This window comes from Semicossyphus pulcher, unplaced genomic scaffold (genome assembly GCF_022749685.1).
Source record: "Semicossyphus pulcher isolate SPU_LCO1_2020_fin unplaced genomic scaffold, fSemPul1.0.p SCAF_17, whole genome shotgun sequence".
NCBI lineage: Eukaryota > Metazoa > Chordata > Actinopteri > Labriformes > Labridae > Semicossyphus > Semicossyphus pulcher.
In genome coordinates this window covers 26,774,825-26,789,533 of record NW_027211681.1, presented here as the reverse complement: position 1 = coordinate 26,789,533, position 14,709 = coordinate 26,774,825, and the positions used below count along the sequence as shown (strand labels likewise).

General features: G+C 42.1%; 1 protein-coding gene across 1 annotated transcript in view; it reads right to left on the bottom strand.

The window, feature by feature from the left end:
- The window catches only part of lcor (ligand dependent nuclear receptor corepressor), a 75,926-nt gene that overhangs the window by 19,757 nt on the left and 41,460 nt on the right, over positions 1 to 14,709 (bottom strand). Inside the window, exons 2-3 of the mRNA XM_069666599.1 lie at positions 8,006 to 8,071; positions 1,270 to 1,349 (exon numbers count right to left, since the gene is read on the bottom strand). Coding sequence (XP_069522700.1) covers positions 1,270 to 1,349; positions 8,006 to 8,071 — 146 coding nt within the window. The remainder of the gene's footprint in view (positions 1 to 1,269; positions 1,350 to 8,005; positions 8,072 to 14,709) is intronic.

Here is a 14,709-nt window from a genome sequence, read left to right as displayed (position 1 = left end):
GATTGATTCAGATTTTTTTTTTTGCTCTGTTCAAATCTGTAACAATGTATGAAACACTCGGACTTTGCCGTGCTTTTGTTCACTTTATTAGTGTTAGTTTTAGCAAGGCTTTATTAGCATGAAGAGAGAGACAGATGGGGGTTGAGTGAGGGGGGTGGTGGCGATGCAAGGATGTTTTTAGGAGACAGATGGCTGACCTCGGAGGTTGGACTGGGGTCAAGTTGAAAAACAAGCAACGGCTGAGGGAAGGACGCCCCCTCCTAACTTCCTTCCCTCACTCATTTTCTTGTTCACTCGCATCCCCAAAAATAAAAAAGGGACATGGAAAGTACCCTGAATATCTCCGGGCATGTTGCAGTAACCGTGAAACCCAAATAGTTCCTCATGTTACGTTGGAGCAGGCGCCACATCGATGCTGCACAAGATGCAGAGGCAGGAACCACAATGTCCACGCATGTGTGTATAGAGTAGGAGTCCGTCCCCTTAACCCATTATTATTCTGCTCTCATCACTTTTTAGCCGATGAGAAACTCCGAGTGGAGGCAGCGCAGTCTCACTAATTTACACCCATGTCACCATCCTGCTCCTCCTTCCACTTACGTGCACACGCGCGCACATATACACTCGCACAGACCTCCAAATCATTATGTCTCTCTGCCCTTTCATAAGCTAAATTGGGGTCAAGACCAGGCTGGTTGAACAACACAAATAACAAGTGCGCAGGAGGAGAGACAAAGATGAGGAGCTTCCAGCAAAAAGCTAAAAAATGGCGGCAGACAAAAACACAGAGAAAGGGCGAAGAAAGGACACAAAGAAACACGAGGCACAAAGCAGACCTTTCTCTATTCTGGGGTTGAAATGCAAAAAACACACGTTGATTTGTGTTTTATCGTCCTTTGTTATTGAAAATTAGTGCAACATGAAATGAAACATTCTCACCCGTCCTCCATGTTAGTCAAACATGATGTAGTGGTGACACACTGGTGTTCGGTCTTCATTATATATTGCTCATAGTAACACTGTGTTATTATACAGTAAGTTTATGTCCTGGATTAAAGTGTTTGTACTTTCCAAATAATTGGGATGCAAATTCTGGCAAACTAAGAAAAAAAAAGCAGGCAGGAATACTGCTCACACCAACATCATCATATTTATATAGAGCAGGAAAAGTCCTGTGAACATGAAGAGAATGGACAAAGCCAACAACACCCACCAGTATCCGACAGTGAGGGCTTTTATGCTTGTATGATACAGAGAGTATCCTCCTACCTTGACTTTCTCGCGTCTTAAGCAGCAGAAGAGACAGTTTTCATCGAAGGACCAGTCAGACACTTCCTCGGGCTCGCAGTCTGGATGAGAGAGAGAGAGAGACGGAAAGAAAAAGTTTCAATCATGACAAACTCAAACTCCCATAATCCATCAGTATCTCCTAATCCGATGCACATTTTAGCAAGAGAGCAACACATTTTGCAAAAGATAACAGTTTTTTGTTGTCGCTGATGTAGCGTCAAATGTTGTGTTCTTTTGCACTGTGCATGTGAGATCCTAAAAAAGCAGCTGTGAAGGAGGTGTACATGAGTAATCATCTGCTTTCATTCACCCTCCAGTCGAGCCTGCAGGTAGTGACAGCTGAGAGCCCAACAACCACAACGAGGCATTAATGTGATTCACTTTCAATCACAGCAGCTGATTCAATCACAGCGATGACTAACTTCATATGTCGGAACCAACCACTGCTCTGATTGACAGATCAGCTCAACTCGCTATTGAGTACATTGTTGTCTAAATACCACAAACACTGCATGAATGCCTGTGTGTGTGTGTGTGTGTGTGTGTGTGTGTGTGTGTAAATATGACATACTTGTTTGTGAAGTATTCATGCCCTAAAGCTGTATTTTCGAAGAACTAATTACCCCCGTTTCAAGAGTGCGTTCTGTTTAACATGTTTGGGGGGGGTGGAGGATTTCACTGGTTCCTTCTGCTAGTTTAGTTGCTGCACAGATCATCATCATGAAACAGAACAATCCTGCGTTCAGTTAGGAAAAGACTATGTACGCGATGTTGCAGAGGTTTCTGTGTCTTCGGGCTGCCTGAAGAAGATTACATTTTAAACTTTTACAACTTCAAACTTCTACAGAAGTAGTGTGCATGTGTGCAAAGTTTTGTGCATGAATAAAGATTAAATAAATGTATAGTAACAATTTGTGCATAATCAGAAGGAAATCTCCAACTACTTGGATGATCACTTGTTTTGATTTACGACAAACAAAGTTTTCTGAGCTTTCAGGCTCGTTTCTTTGTTTTACTCAATTGCAGACTGAATGACTGTGGGTGTTAACTGGACCCAGCAGTACATTTCATGATGTAAACTATGACTCGAGGAACATGCGGCGACATTTGTGAACCGAGTGATTAATTAAGGATCTTGTCTGCAGAAGTAAAGGACCGAAATCTGCATCCGAAAACAACAAAAGTCTTCACGTTTTATTGAAGCAAACAAATGACATGTATTTTAAATAATTACAGATGCGGCTGATTCATACAGAATTCAAACAATCAACAGTCAGTCATCAATGCTTCCTATCAATATTAATCCTGTGCTTCTGGGCTTATGATTGATTCAGGTGATGCCGAGTGTTACACAGGCTGCACAGACAGGTGATCCTTCAAAATGTGAATGCATTTTACCAACAGAGCAGCTTCTGAACTAAGAGAGAGAGACAGACAGAGGGAGAGAGACAGAGGGGAGACGGCAGCTGACTTGGTTATAGCTGAGCTGTTGCCATGGTGCTACACTTTCCTTTAAAAAGCCTCAGTTCAGTCAGAAAACCACAGAGTGACAGAGACGTATATAAAGAGAGAGGGAGGGAGAGAGGCAGTGAAAGAGAGGAAGGGGAGAAGGAAAGGAGGAGTGTGCTACAGATAGGAGGAAAAAGAGAAGGTAGAAAGAGACGGACAGAGAGGCGGAGAGAGAGATGCAGTGAAAGAGAGGAATCATAAAGGAGAGAAGGAAAGGAGAAGTGTGTTCCAGACAGGAGGAAGAAGAAGGTCAAGTCAGCTCCAGAGAAAGAGAGAGAGACGGACAGAAGGAAAGAGAGGGAGGGGGAGAGAAAGAGACAGAAAAACAGAGAGAGAAAGAAAGAGACAGAGTGAAAGAGTTCCAACACAGCATCCATACAGTCACCATACATACTGGGCACACACAGTGGATGTCACATCACGACCTCCTCTCTCCAAAATGTCGCCTCTCAGCAGCTCAGAGAGTTTCGTTCAGCCAGTGTTCCCATGATCCTTTGCTTTAGCTTACAAGGTGTTCATTTGAAATCTATAACTCAACACTGGATCGCAGTCGCCGTAGATAGATGGAGAGATAGATATACATAGATATACAGTACATATAGATAGATGTACTGTTATTAAAGCCAAAGCAAAAATATACTCTATGTTCACAGTTAATAATATAGATGCACAGTAAATCTAAACACGCTATAAAGTAACCCTGACACCAGAAGTTACTTAGGTGCTGCTTTGATTGTTTTCCAACATTGTTTTATATAAATCTCACTGAAATGTACTGAAAACTGTCGTCTGCAGATGTCGCTTAAACGTAACATTTATACAAACATATTTACATTTTAAAAACTGCTAGAAGATAAAATGTTCCCAAGTTTTTAACCCTCCCAGATTTGCTCTTCTCCTGGCTTTGATTTGGCCTCTATTTCCACCTCACATGCCACAAACACTGTTTCTGTTTCTGTGCAGCCTCCCTCGTGCCTGACCCACAAATGCAAGACAAAAGAATTTCATTTTATAAATAAAATAAAGACAACAAAACACAGCGAGAAAGAAAGGAAAACACTGAATACCTGCAAAAACTACAACATGACATGAAGAAGACGGCGCTTGAGAGCGGAGAGATGCACTTTTGTTAGTTCTCTCTCCGCTCTCCTTCTCTCCCTTTGTGTGTCTGTGTACAAGCTGCAGTTCATACGTGTTCCTTATTATCGAGCCGATCACATCTCTGGCTTTACAAGTCACAGTCCACATTCCTGAGACATGCAACAGGTAGATGGACGCTCTGTTACTCTATTTTCTGCCTCTCGCTGTAATGAAAAGGTCAAAAGGTCGAGGGCTGCATTTGAACCCTGCAGTTGTGCTGCTTACAATATGCCTGGGAAGACGCCAATTAGCTCCAGTCCCACTGCTAACGTGACCCTGCGACCTTCACTGTACTCAAGTTTGTGTGTGTGAGGTTAAGGAGGATGCTGACAGTGTTTATATAAAGTTTTAAACCTGCTGTGCAGAACTTTTGTCTCTCCGTGTTCTCTTCGTGGAAAGCAGGTCAGAGAAGAATTATTACTTAAAACAACAATTCTATTTACATCAGTTTCTCCTCTAATCATCAGGTTTAAGTGTCAGTCATTTTTTTAAAGCTATTTTTGGCCTTTATTAGGTATGTCAGCTGAAGAGAGACAGGACACACGGGGAGGAGAGAGTGAGAGATGACATGCAGCAAAGGGCCGAGGGAGGGAGTCGACCCTGCAGCCGCTGCGTCGCCGACTGTAGCCTCTGTATGTGGGGCGCCTGCTCTACCCACTGAGCTAAACCGACTCCCTCTATCTTAAGAAAACTTCAATAAAGACAGACTGTAAAGCCTCATACTCTACAAAAGGCGCCACAACATTGAAATCACAGCCTGAAAGCCAAACAAATAGCTGCAGCTAGCTAAAAATAGTAGCTTTTAGCGTGTCAAAGGATTATTTCAGTGGCCTATCTTAACCGTAGAAAAGGTAGATATTAATGAACTCAATATTGTGTTTTTTCTCAGTGGTCCGTCTGACCGTGCTTTTCTTGGAGACATGCTCCCGCTGGGTGGACGGAAGTTAAACACTTTGATATTTACAACGATGTGATTAAATCGTCGGGTACGATCTTCATTTGGCCGAACAGACATTAAATCATCCCTTCCATATATTAGCTTCGACCTCAGTGGAGTTTAGTGTCAGTGTGTGAGAGTTTTCCCTCTCTTGTTACTGCCTGTTTCCACCTTTGTCCTCTTAAAGACTTGATTCTGTTCTGATGCGTATTAAAAAGAAACCTTCTGGGCTTTTCTACCCTGTTGGTCGTGCATCCTTACATGTAGCAGCTTTTCTGTTCAGTTTGCTGCCAGATGAAGGCCACAGGCACCTTCATGTAAAAATAGAGAGCATGAATTGTTTTACCCTCCTGTGTGGGCGGGACTTGATTGCACTCTTGTCTTTATTTTCAACATTTAATATTTTAGGCAGAAGCAATTCTGTGCCTACAGTAAGAAATAAATCATCTAAACACCCACATCTTTTTTTCTCTAAATCTGCTGTTTTATGTTATTTATCTTAAGAGTGAAAGATTTGATGGAAAATCTGGTGACTCGAGAGTGTCGGGGAGCGTGTTCCACAAAAAATGGACGTCTAAAAAATGTAAACAAAGGGGCGCTCTGAGAACATGATGACAAGATGGTCTTAATTTCCAGACTTTATAGCTGCATGCGGAGTGACTGACAGCAGCAAAGGCAACAAGCAAGTGTCCCCTCTTTAAGCGGAATACCACAGGGAATTCTGGGAAATGTAGGCAATGACTAATCACTGATGTAGAAGAGGATAAAAGCCCTTTGAGGGGGAAATAATTGGACGCACATCTTTGTTTTAGCCTTGAAGTGTGTGAATATTTTAATGCCACAAAATGATACTCTACGTTTCTGAAATCTAGTGTTGTTAGTGAGTGTAAACCTGACATGCACAGGTTTCCATGTCTGCAGCTCGGTCAACAAGCTTTATGTTGAAAGAGATTGTATGTGTGTGTGCGTGTATGTAGACGTGTAATGCATGAGTGAAAATGACGTAGACGAGCCAGAAATATTCTAAAAATGCCTTAAGTTGGTGGGGGAGGGGTCACATGACTCCAGGACGACATGTTGACCTCGTTTCTCTGTGATTGGAGGAGAGAGAGAGAGAGAGAGAGAGAGAGAGAGAGAGAGAGAGAGAGAGAGAGAGAGAGAGAGAGAGAGAGAGAGAGCTGGGTGTTTTTATGAGATTGGTCTCTAGTGGCTTTATTTTCATAGATCCATATTTGATGTGTGACTCTCAGAGCAGGAAACCCTCTCAGTCACAACAGTTTTGGCGATCTTTACCATATTTAACGGTTTATGAGTGCAAACTGTATTTCTTTAACACATGGCTAAATAGCAAACATACATGCATACTGTTATTTAAGCACTGTGCATTGACCTACAGATAATTAAATGACGGGATACATGAATGCAAACATGGAACAGCTCCTCGAGCATCCTGAGATTACTTTTGCTACATCCCGATGCCTACTGTTCACCAGAAGACATTACGCTCGCACAGATTTCACAAAGACTGGCCACTTCGCAGGGTCTTCATTTACAAAACTACAACTAGATTCCTGTTCAGATTATTTCCCATCATGCTCCTGGTGGAAATTTAAAAAACATTGGAGCAAAAACAGAAGCAGCTGCTCTTGTGTGTGTGCAGTGGGTTTTGTCATCACGTTAGCTTGGAATTTTCTTCCTCCGTGCTTTAAAATTTTCCCTGGTTCACCACAGCTAATGCTAATCATGCTAACACTGTGTCCTATCAGAAAACAAGTGACTACTATTTTCCTGGTTTGCTGCCTGTTTGGTGCAAAAGAGAGGCTCGTTGAACTTCACTGCTTGCATGAACCAGGTCTAAATACTCCCGATAATATTAAGTATGCTTAGATTTATCACAACGCCAAGAAGAAGAAAGACTGATTTATGACGGTTTATTCACCTTTCAATATTCCAGACGATGGGAGCGTCTCAACTCTTCTGACTTTATTCCTACATCAGAAATGTTTCTGTGACTGTGAAATGGCTTGTAAAGTTGTTTGGTGAAGCAACGACGTCTGTTTTATTTTATATAGTAGAGCTCTTTAATAATCCCAGACTCGCAGCTCTGTGGAGGGCGATGTCCGTCTGAGCTTTGTTTGTCCAACACTTGATCCAAAGTATTAAAAAGAACGAGGGATATGGATGTAAGAAAAGAGAAGTTATCTGTTTTCTGCTCTATAATGAGCGTTACGGCCCAACAGGACCACAATTTGTTTTCATTTCTGTTTCAAGCAGCAGGAAGTTTTTCTTATTGGACCCTCATCCTCTGATCCGTCAGTCTGAGCCTCCTGTAATGATCCTCTGAGCTGCCTCTTATCTTTATGTCTGAAACGGTCGAAACAAACACTGAAAGCGATGTCAGTGACCTTTATAGAGGAAACTAGCTCCTGGGTAAATCTAAAATTCTTCACACATAAGATGCCGTCCATGGAGCTGATATTTAAGGGTTAATAAATGCGGGAGGCCACTGTCACGTTTAAGCTGCATAGCTCATTTATTTAACCGATTCTTCTCATTTAGCATCATAACAAGAACCAGCTGCCCAGTTAAGACCAGTTAAATTGACCATCTGAAACCAGCTGAATCACCTGCATGTCGTGTGTTTTCTCTTCTCTCTGCTTCTGCAGAAGTTTGGCATAAATTAAACATGGCTGTTGTATGAATTAATCATATTGTTATGCATTCTAAGCTGCAGGCATGCTAATAAACGTCCATGTACAAGATATATCAATAGATAGAAGGGGAGATACAGCTCTGCCCATTTAACACGCGACGTGCAGCTTCTCACACAAGATTTCAACTGAGCTTCTGCAAAACATAATTAAACGCCGCACGCAGAATAATGAGTTTTAATGCGGTGCAGGCAAAATGTCAATGCAATCTACAGAAAGCAAACCTTCAGTGTTTTCTGTTTCATGGATTTTTTATGGATTAGATATATTTTGTTCGTGTTAACAGTTAAATTAACAGTAAAATACATCTTGAATCTGTTTAGAAAAGTAAAAGATTTTTGAATATGAAATTGGCATGTGTGATTGGACTTTTCCATTTGTAATATTTGTATGTCTGTGTGTGTTTGAGCATGTTTACCTTGGAACAGGGTGATATCTTTGACTAGTCCCGGCCCAAACAAGCCTTCCAAGATGCTTTCAAAGCCTGCGAAAAAGAGGGGAACGTGACGTTAAGGCAAGCTGACATGTTTACCATCAAAACAACAAAAGACAGAAGCTAAAATGTCGTGTAAAAAAACCAAAAAGAAAAACTGTCACAGAGAATGAATGACTCCAGAGAGGCAGTGTTTACACAAGGAACCATTTAAAGCATTTTTGAAGCATTATTTCATCTTTTGAAGGCTGAGGAACATAAATGACAAAGTGCTTTTTCCCGTAGGACACATTTTGCTGATGCACAGCCTTCACTGCTCGCGCCCAGCAGCAACAAAAACATCAACAAAGACACTGAAAACCGACACAAAGCACTTTATGTTCTTAAATAATGTCATGAATTTACACGTTTTTCTTAAATATTTAATGAAAGCTGACAACAATAATATTTTTAATATATATATTAAAGTGTAGACGGACTCACAGACATGTGCCGACATTCAGACACACACGTTAAGGATGAATAACAAGTGATCTGAAGGCACAAAAAACAAAGCTTTTTTTTGTCACGCACAAAACACAAACACACCAAAATACCTGTGAAGACGAGGCTGTGTGAGCTCCTATTATGCATATATACACAAAAGAAACACACACACACACACTTGTGCACCTAAACACACAGGCTGTAGAGACATTTATTAGTCAAAGGCACAAAAGACCTACACACACACACACACACACACACACTCACACACACCCTCGTCTTTCTTTCCAGCTCTTAAAGCGAATTAGCGTTTTACCTCTAATACACCAAGCTAATGTCACTCACTTTTTTATTAACTGTAAATACCCTCGTTCTGCTGTTGCCTGGCAACCGCATACAGAAGAGAAACATAAATACATATTGCAATTTTCAACCTGACCCACCCTCCCCCACCCCATTCTCCATTAAATGGAAATGGAGGCAGACAGAGAGAAACAGAGACAAAGACACGTGTAGGTGTGTGTGTATAAATGTGTGTGCGCGTTTATTTCGTGGAATTGAAAGGTTAACAGAGCACGTACACACACACAGACACACACACACAGTTCAAGTGTAGCCACTTGTCAGGCCACATACTTTACATTGCAGGAATAAAGTAGCAGCATGAAGCACAGACTGCATGGAAATGTATTTCTCTGTTATAAAATCATTACGGCCGACCTCATAACACCAACACTTCAGCTCGTGCAGCGGCAATGTTACAAGCAACCAACAGGAAGGAGGTCAAAGGCTCAGGGACTGTTTGGAGTTCTATAGGTTTCAGGCAAATAACTAGTAATGGAAAAAATATCCGGTCAGTTGTTGAACCTGCTTCTTTCTTTTGTACGACTGGCTGCAGGATTCGAGTTTCAAGAAATACACCGTTTAGTCTGTCAGAGAGAGGGCAGGAAACGTTTTCATTGTGTCGGCTCTGTGCGACAACACATTGGACCTGGGAATGAAGCTGATTATGAGGTTCAAAAGCTGGCTGATTACATCCACAGCAGACCAACATTACAAGAATCCTTGCTGTTATTTCATCTACAATCCTGTGACTGTCTGGTACATGTAGGATACTGTCAACTGAAACTTCTTGTGTACTTCAACTTGCTGTTTTCAGTGCATACGTGCGTTCGCAATGACAATTATAGCAAATGCAGTGTGCCCAGATGGTGTGCGTGTTAAATAAGTTTAGCGTTAGACACTTTTCATCCTTGGTAGTCGCCGTTTTAGCTACGTGGCAGAAGGTACCATTCTGCACCATTCTGTCCTACCGAGTATGGATGTAAACTTCCTTAAATTAAAGCTCAAGCTCAATATTTTAACCACACAGTTCAAAGCATGTTACCTAAAGTCTTTACCGGCCCATACAAACACATACAAACACACAACGGTAGAAATGTGTTCTTCAGTGTCTGGTTCGGGGACACTTTGACCTTTGGACAGGGGGAGCTGGGGATTGAACCGTGGAACTTACGAATTATTACTTGCTCTACATTTTTACAAATCCAACGTGCTGGAGTTTAACGCCAAAACAATGACATATTTGTTACCCTAATGGGGACTGCCCAGTGTTTCCACAGCACATAGTCTGAAATCCCAACAGTCCAAATCATTTTCCACTGGAACAAAAGCCCGTTTGTCAAACAGCTTGCTATCCAGAAAAATACAAATCATTTTTCAACCCCACCCAACTTGTGTCTCATTGGATGGGTTAGACACCAAGTTGTGAAGGTGGCTGGAGGATGCACTGCGTCCTAAAAGTACTGAAGTACAAGGATGCACACGCATTAACCTGTGACAGAGAGAGATTTGGGGCGTATTTTGGGGTTGGTGCTTGTCCCTTAGATTCAGCACCACGGACAGAGCCACTGAACACACTGCAGGAAGAGGCTTCATTTCATTGTGTTAGTTTTTGGGGTTTTCTAAAATAATTTTTCAGGATAACAAGCTGTTGAACTAAGAAGCCTCCAGTCCGTCGGGAAATTCTAACAACTACGTTTAATTGGGAATCATTGCTGATAATGGCACGGCACCACTGTGAGGGGGTGTACGTCGATGTAGCGGCACATTGACTCTGCGCATTTTAATTAAACAACTTGGGAGGAAAGCAACACAATCATGGAGGTTTTTAATAGACTGTAGCACAAAGATCAAACTTATTTGCAGGTTAAACAGAAGCTGCAGTTATTCAACAATCTTGTGATCACATTTTTATTTATACTAAAAAATCTACTTTAATGTGCTCATTTCAAATCAATGAGCACATTACTGATTATGGTTTTGCACTTGCAGAAATGCCAGGATGGTGCAGTTAAGTTCCATCACCCTCACAGAAAGTGTGTGGGTGTGTGTGTGTGTGTGTGTGAGTGAAATCTCTCATTACCAATCCTTCATCCCTTCAGTTTGTGTTGGCCCGATGCCAGGAACAAATTAAGTTGTGTTATTCTTTAGATTCCAACAAGACCTATCATGCAGTGATGGTATGATAGGCACATCACCTCACACACACACACACCCACGCACACACACACACACACACACACACAAAGGGCCTGAGCTAAGCAGGGGAGGTTTGAGTGGGTGCATCGCTGACACACTGCTGCTTATGTCGACTTTTTGGAAATAAGTAGAGGGAGAAAATTGTTTCTTACTTTTTATTTTGTTTTAGAAATGTAAACAGGTTTGTCGATCAGAGCCCGGGACCAAATCCTACTAAACTCTTATTTTGATAACAACAAATGCTCCGAACATATAACGATGTGTCTGTTTTGGAACGACAGATGGTGAACAAATTGGACTTTCAAAGGTTGAGTTTTTGATGTGGCTGCTGAAAGTCGATGATTCGTATCGTCAATTGAAAGACTCTCATCCGACGTGCATTTTGTTCTTTTAGAGGCCTCATTTCACACAGGGTAATGCCCGTGCAACAGCTGAATTATCCACAGAGGTCCCGTCCTCTCCAAAACAAAAGGAGTTGCAAGTAAAAAATCAATGTTTCTACAATGGTCTTTGGGGTGACTTTAGGGCTGCAAGCTGAGCTGCTGCTAACTTTAACTCAGCTTGTTTCCTTTATACTATCCAGGCTAAAATCCTACTTTCAAATAAATGAAACGAATGAAGCAACAGTGTCTTGAAATGCTGTGAAACCAGCCCGGGCCTGTGAAACTTTCTGATGAATGTTCGTCTAAAGGCACGAGCCTCTTGTTGGCTGAAATAGGAATTGTATTTTGCACTGAACGAAAAAAAAGAGGAAACAGATAGACAACTCTTTGTATTGAACAGCAAAAGCCAATTTGACTGACAAAATTCATAGTCAGGCACAGCCCCAAGTTTTTGCATGAAATTTAAAACTCATTTTGACAATTCAAATGAGCCCAAAAGATCCGACTGGCAAAGATTCAACTCCCCACAGATGTATTCGCCCAACATCCTCCTTTCGCTCCTCTTTTCTCACTTAAATCAGTACAGTACTGCATATAGTGGAAACACACACACACACACACACACACACACACACACTTGCACATCACAAAGTTCCCTTAAACCTGCACATGCAAAATTCATGCGGCCTACAAAGGCAGCTTTGATAACAAAAAAACGGAAGCTTCAAAGAATTTTCAAAAGCTTCAATTTTTTCCTCCTCTCCAGCTGCCAACATGCACGGAAACACAGCTCTGCTTTCAAGTCAGGAGGGGAAATAATTAGGGTTGCAGCTCTGCAGCGTGAGAAATCAGCTCTGAAAGTCAAAGTTACACGGGCCCCCGCGCTTTTTGGGCCGTAAGATGCAGAGTGTTTTCATATTTAAAGTGACAGTCGGTCACAAAAGCAGCTCCAGAGGCGGGCAGCGTAACGTAGAAGATGACTTCCCCCCCGCGAGGCAGAGGCTGCCATTGGACAGATAAGATCGAGGATGTTATTGGACAAACGAGATTAGAGGATGTGATTGGCTGGATGAGATAACAGCCACAGAGTCTCCTGAGCCACGGGCAAAAAGCTCCAGATATGTAGGTCAGTTAGTGAACGCACTCTGGGCCCAAAAGCATTCACACATGACATGGTGGAGAGAGAACGCACACACACACACGCACACACACATATACATTATGCCGTCTAGGGTTCTGTCAGTGTGTTATGCAAAAACACACACACACACACACACACACACAGAGCTGTCCCCAATCTCTGAAACCTCCACTGTGTCACATCGTTTCAATTCAGAGTCCAGCAGCACAGCCGAGAGCAGCGTGACACAACCTTAGAGACACACAGAAAAACACACACAAATACACACAAATACATGCAAGGAGGGAACCACAAGACACGGAGCTAATGCACAGCTCAGCCAGGAAGGACAAAACACAAACAATAACATGAGATTGTGAACGTATGAATGGCACAATGAAACCTTGTGGATTGATGATCCGCTGCAGATGCAGGATGTAAACATGATTTACATTTGGAAGCAGAGGTGGATTATGTAAACAAACACATCCAACAAATTCAGTATTTAAGCACATGATTCATTTTGTAGCTGACTGGTTTCATTATAGCTAAAATCATTTATATATCTTGGGCTTTTGCTGACACAATTGAAAACACCTGAAGTTGGCCAAAAATGGCACCAGCCTCCTCTATGTACAGGCAATAACCAGGAGCCCGCTAAACCTCCACCTGCTGACAAAAGTAATACAGTAGCTGCTTCAGTACTGTAACTCGTACCACCTGCAGGCAACGAGAGGTACAGATGCCATACAGACTTCTTCAGCTCTTTACATATACTTCATGTATCCCTGAATCCACGATTGGAGAAACAAAGCCAGGAAACACAGATGGCTTAAGAGTCATTTACACACAATTTATGACAGCAAGGTTATCATAGGGCAAATATAGACAATGGCACATCAGTGGTTTCATTTGGAGACACTAGCAGTTGACAAAACCAACTGCCTTTGATTGGTTTCTCTTACATTTGGTCAGTAAGGTGGAACTTCACACTTAATCCACTGTTTTTGACTTAGTAAACTGTGTTTACAGTCACTGTTCAATTATCCTGGTTATATTGGTTATAGTCAAACAAATCCAGTTATAAATAGGGGTAGAACCCCCCTTTAAAAGTAGGAAAAATCAATAACATTCCCAGGGACTCTGCATGTCCAAATTATGAGGCAATATCACGCAGCCCCTCCCCCACCACCCGACGGTAAGTGAAAAGCACAATGCAGGCAATGTGAGCGAAACGGCAGCCGTTATTGTCCGGCACAGACGTGAAAACAAGAGTTACATATGTAACTACAGTTCTATGAAAAGTGCATGACTGCCAGTCTTTAAATGTAGACATTAAAGCAGCTGAAAGACGTAGATATAGAGGGAACGATGGAGAGAGGACCTGACTTTGAGGGGGGCGGGGCTAGAGCTGAAAATAAACAGGGTTGGTTGTTTTGATGTGTGAAGCAGCAGTGTGTTTTAAGCTTGACAATAGCGGCTGTGTACTATCAATGTGATAGATCTGTTATTAGGCCTGACCTATTTATCAAAACAAAGTAACTGGATTGTGCAAAAGGAGAAGAGAGAGTCCGTTTGTAATTCTCCTTTGTAGAGAAAAATGTGCAAAATCTAGCAGGAAATGCAAAATGTATCTGTGTGGACACGGCTGCAGGGAAATCCATCAAGTGCTGCATCAAAACATGTGAGGGGAAAGAAAACACTCTGAGTGCTGTTGGACCTCTGCTTTGCTGTCTGCTGAGAGCAACTGAGCTGCTCAAAAATTAATTCAGGCTATGCTTGTCAAATCAAAGCACAGACACACATACAAGCATGTGAAGAAACAGCAGCTCTCCAATTTCCAACAGCTGTGGAAAGAAACCCGACTCTGGAGGAAGCAACGCAATCAATCCTTGAATGAACAAGGAGGGCAGAGGGAAGGGAGGCAAGGATGCAGAGGAACAGCAAACCAACGTTTGGCTTTCTTGTGACCATTTGACAGAAGCTATATATAGTACTGCATGAGCATTAATAATTTAGCATGACCCAGGCCCACAGAACAGGGCCCCTTGCCTGGGCCTGATCCAATCAATACCTAATTAACCCTAACAGGGGTCTGGCCTTAAGGGAAGAGGAAGTGAAACAACATAGAGGAGAGGGATAGGGAGGATCAACAAGGC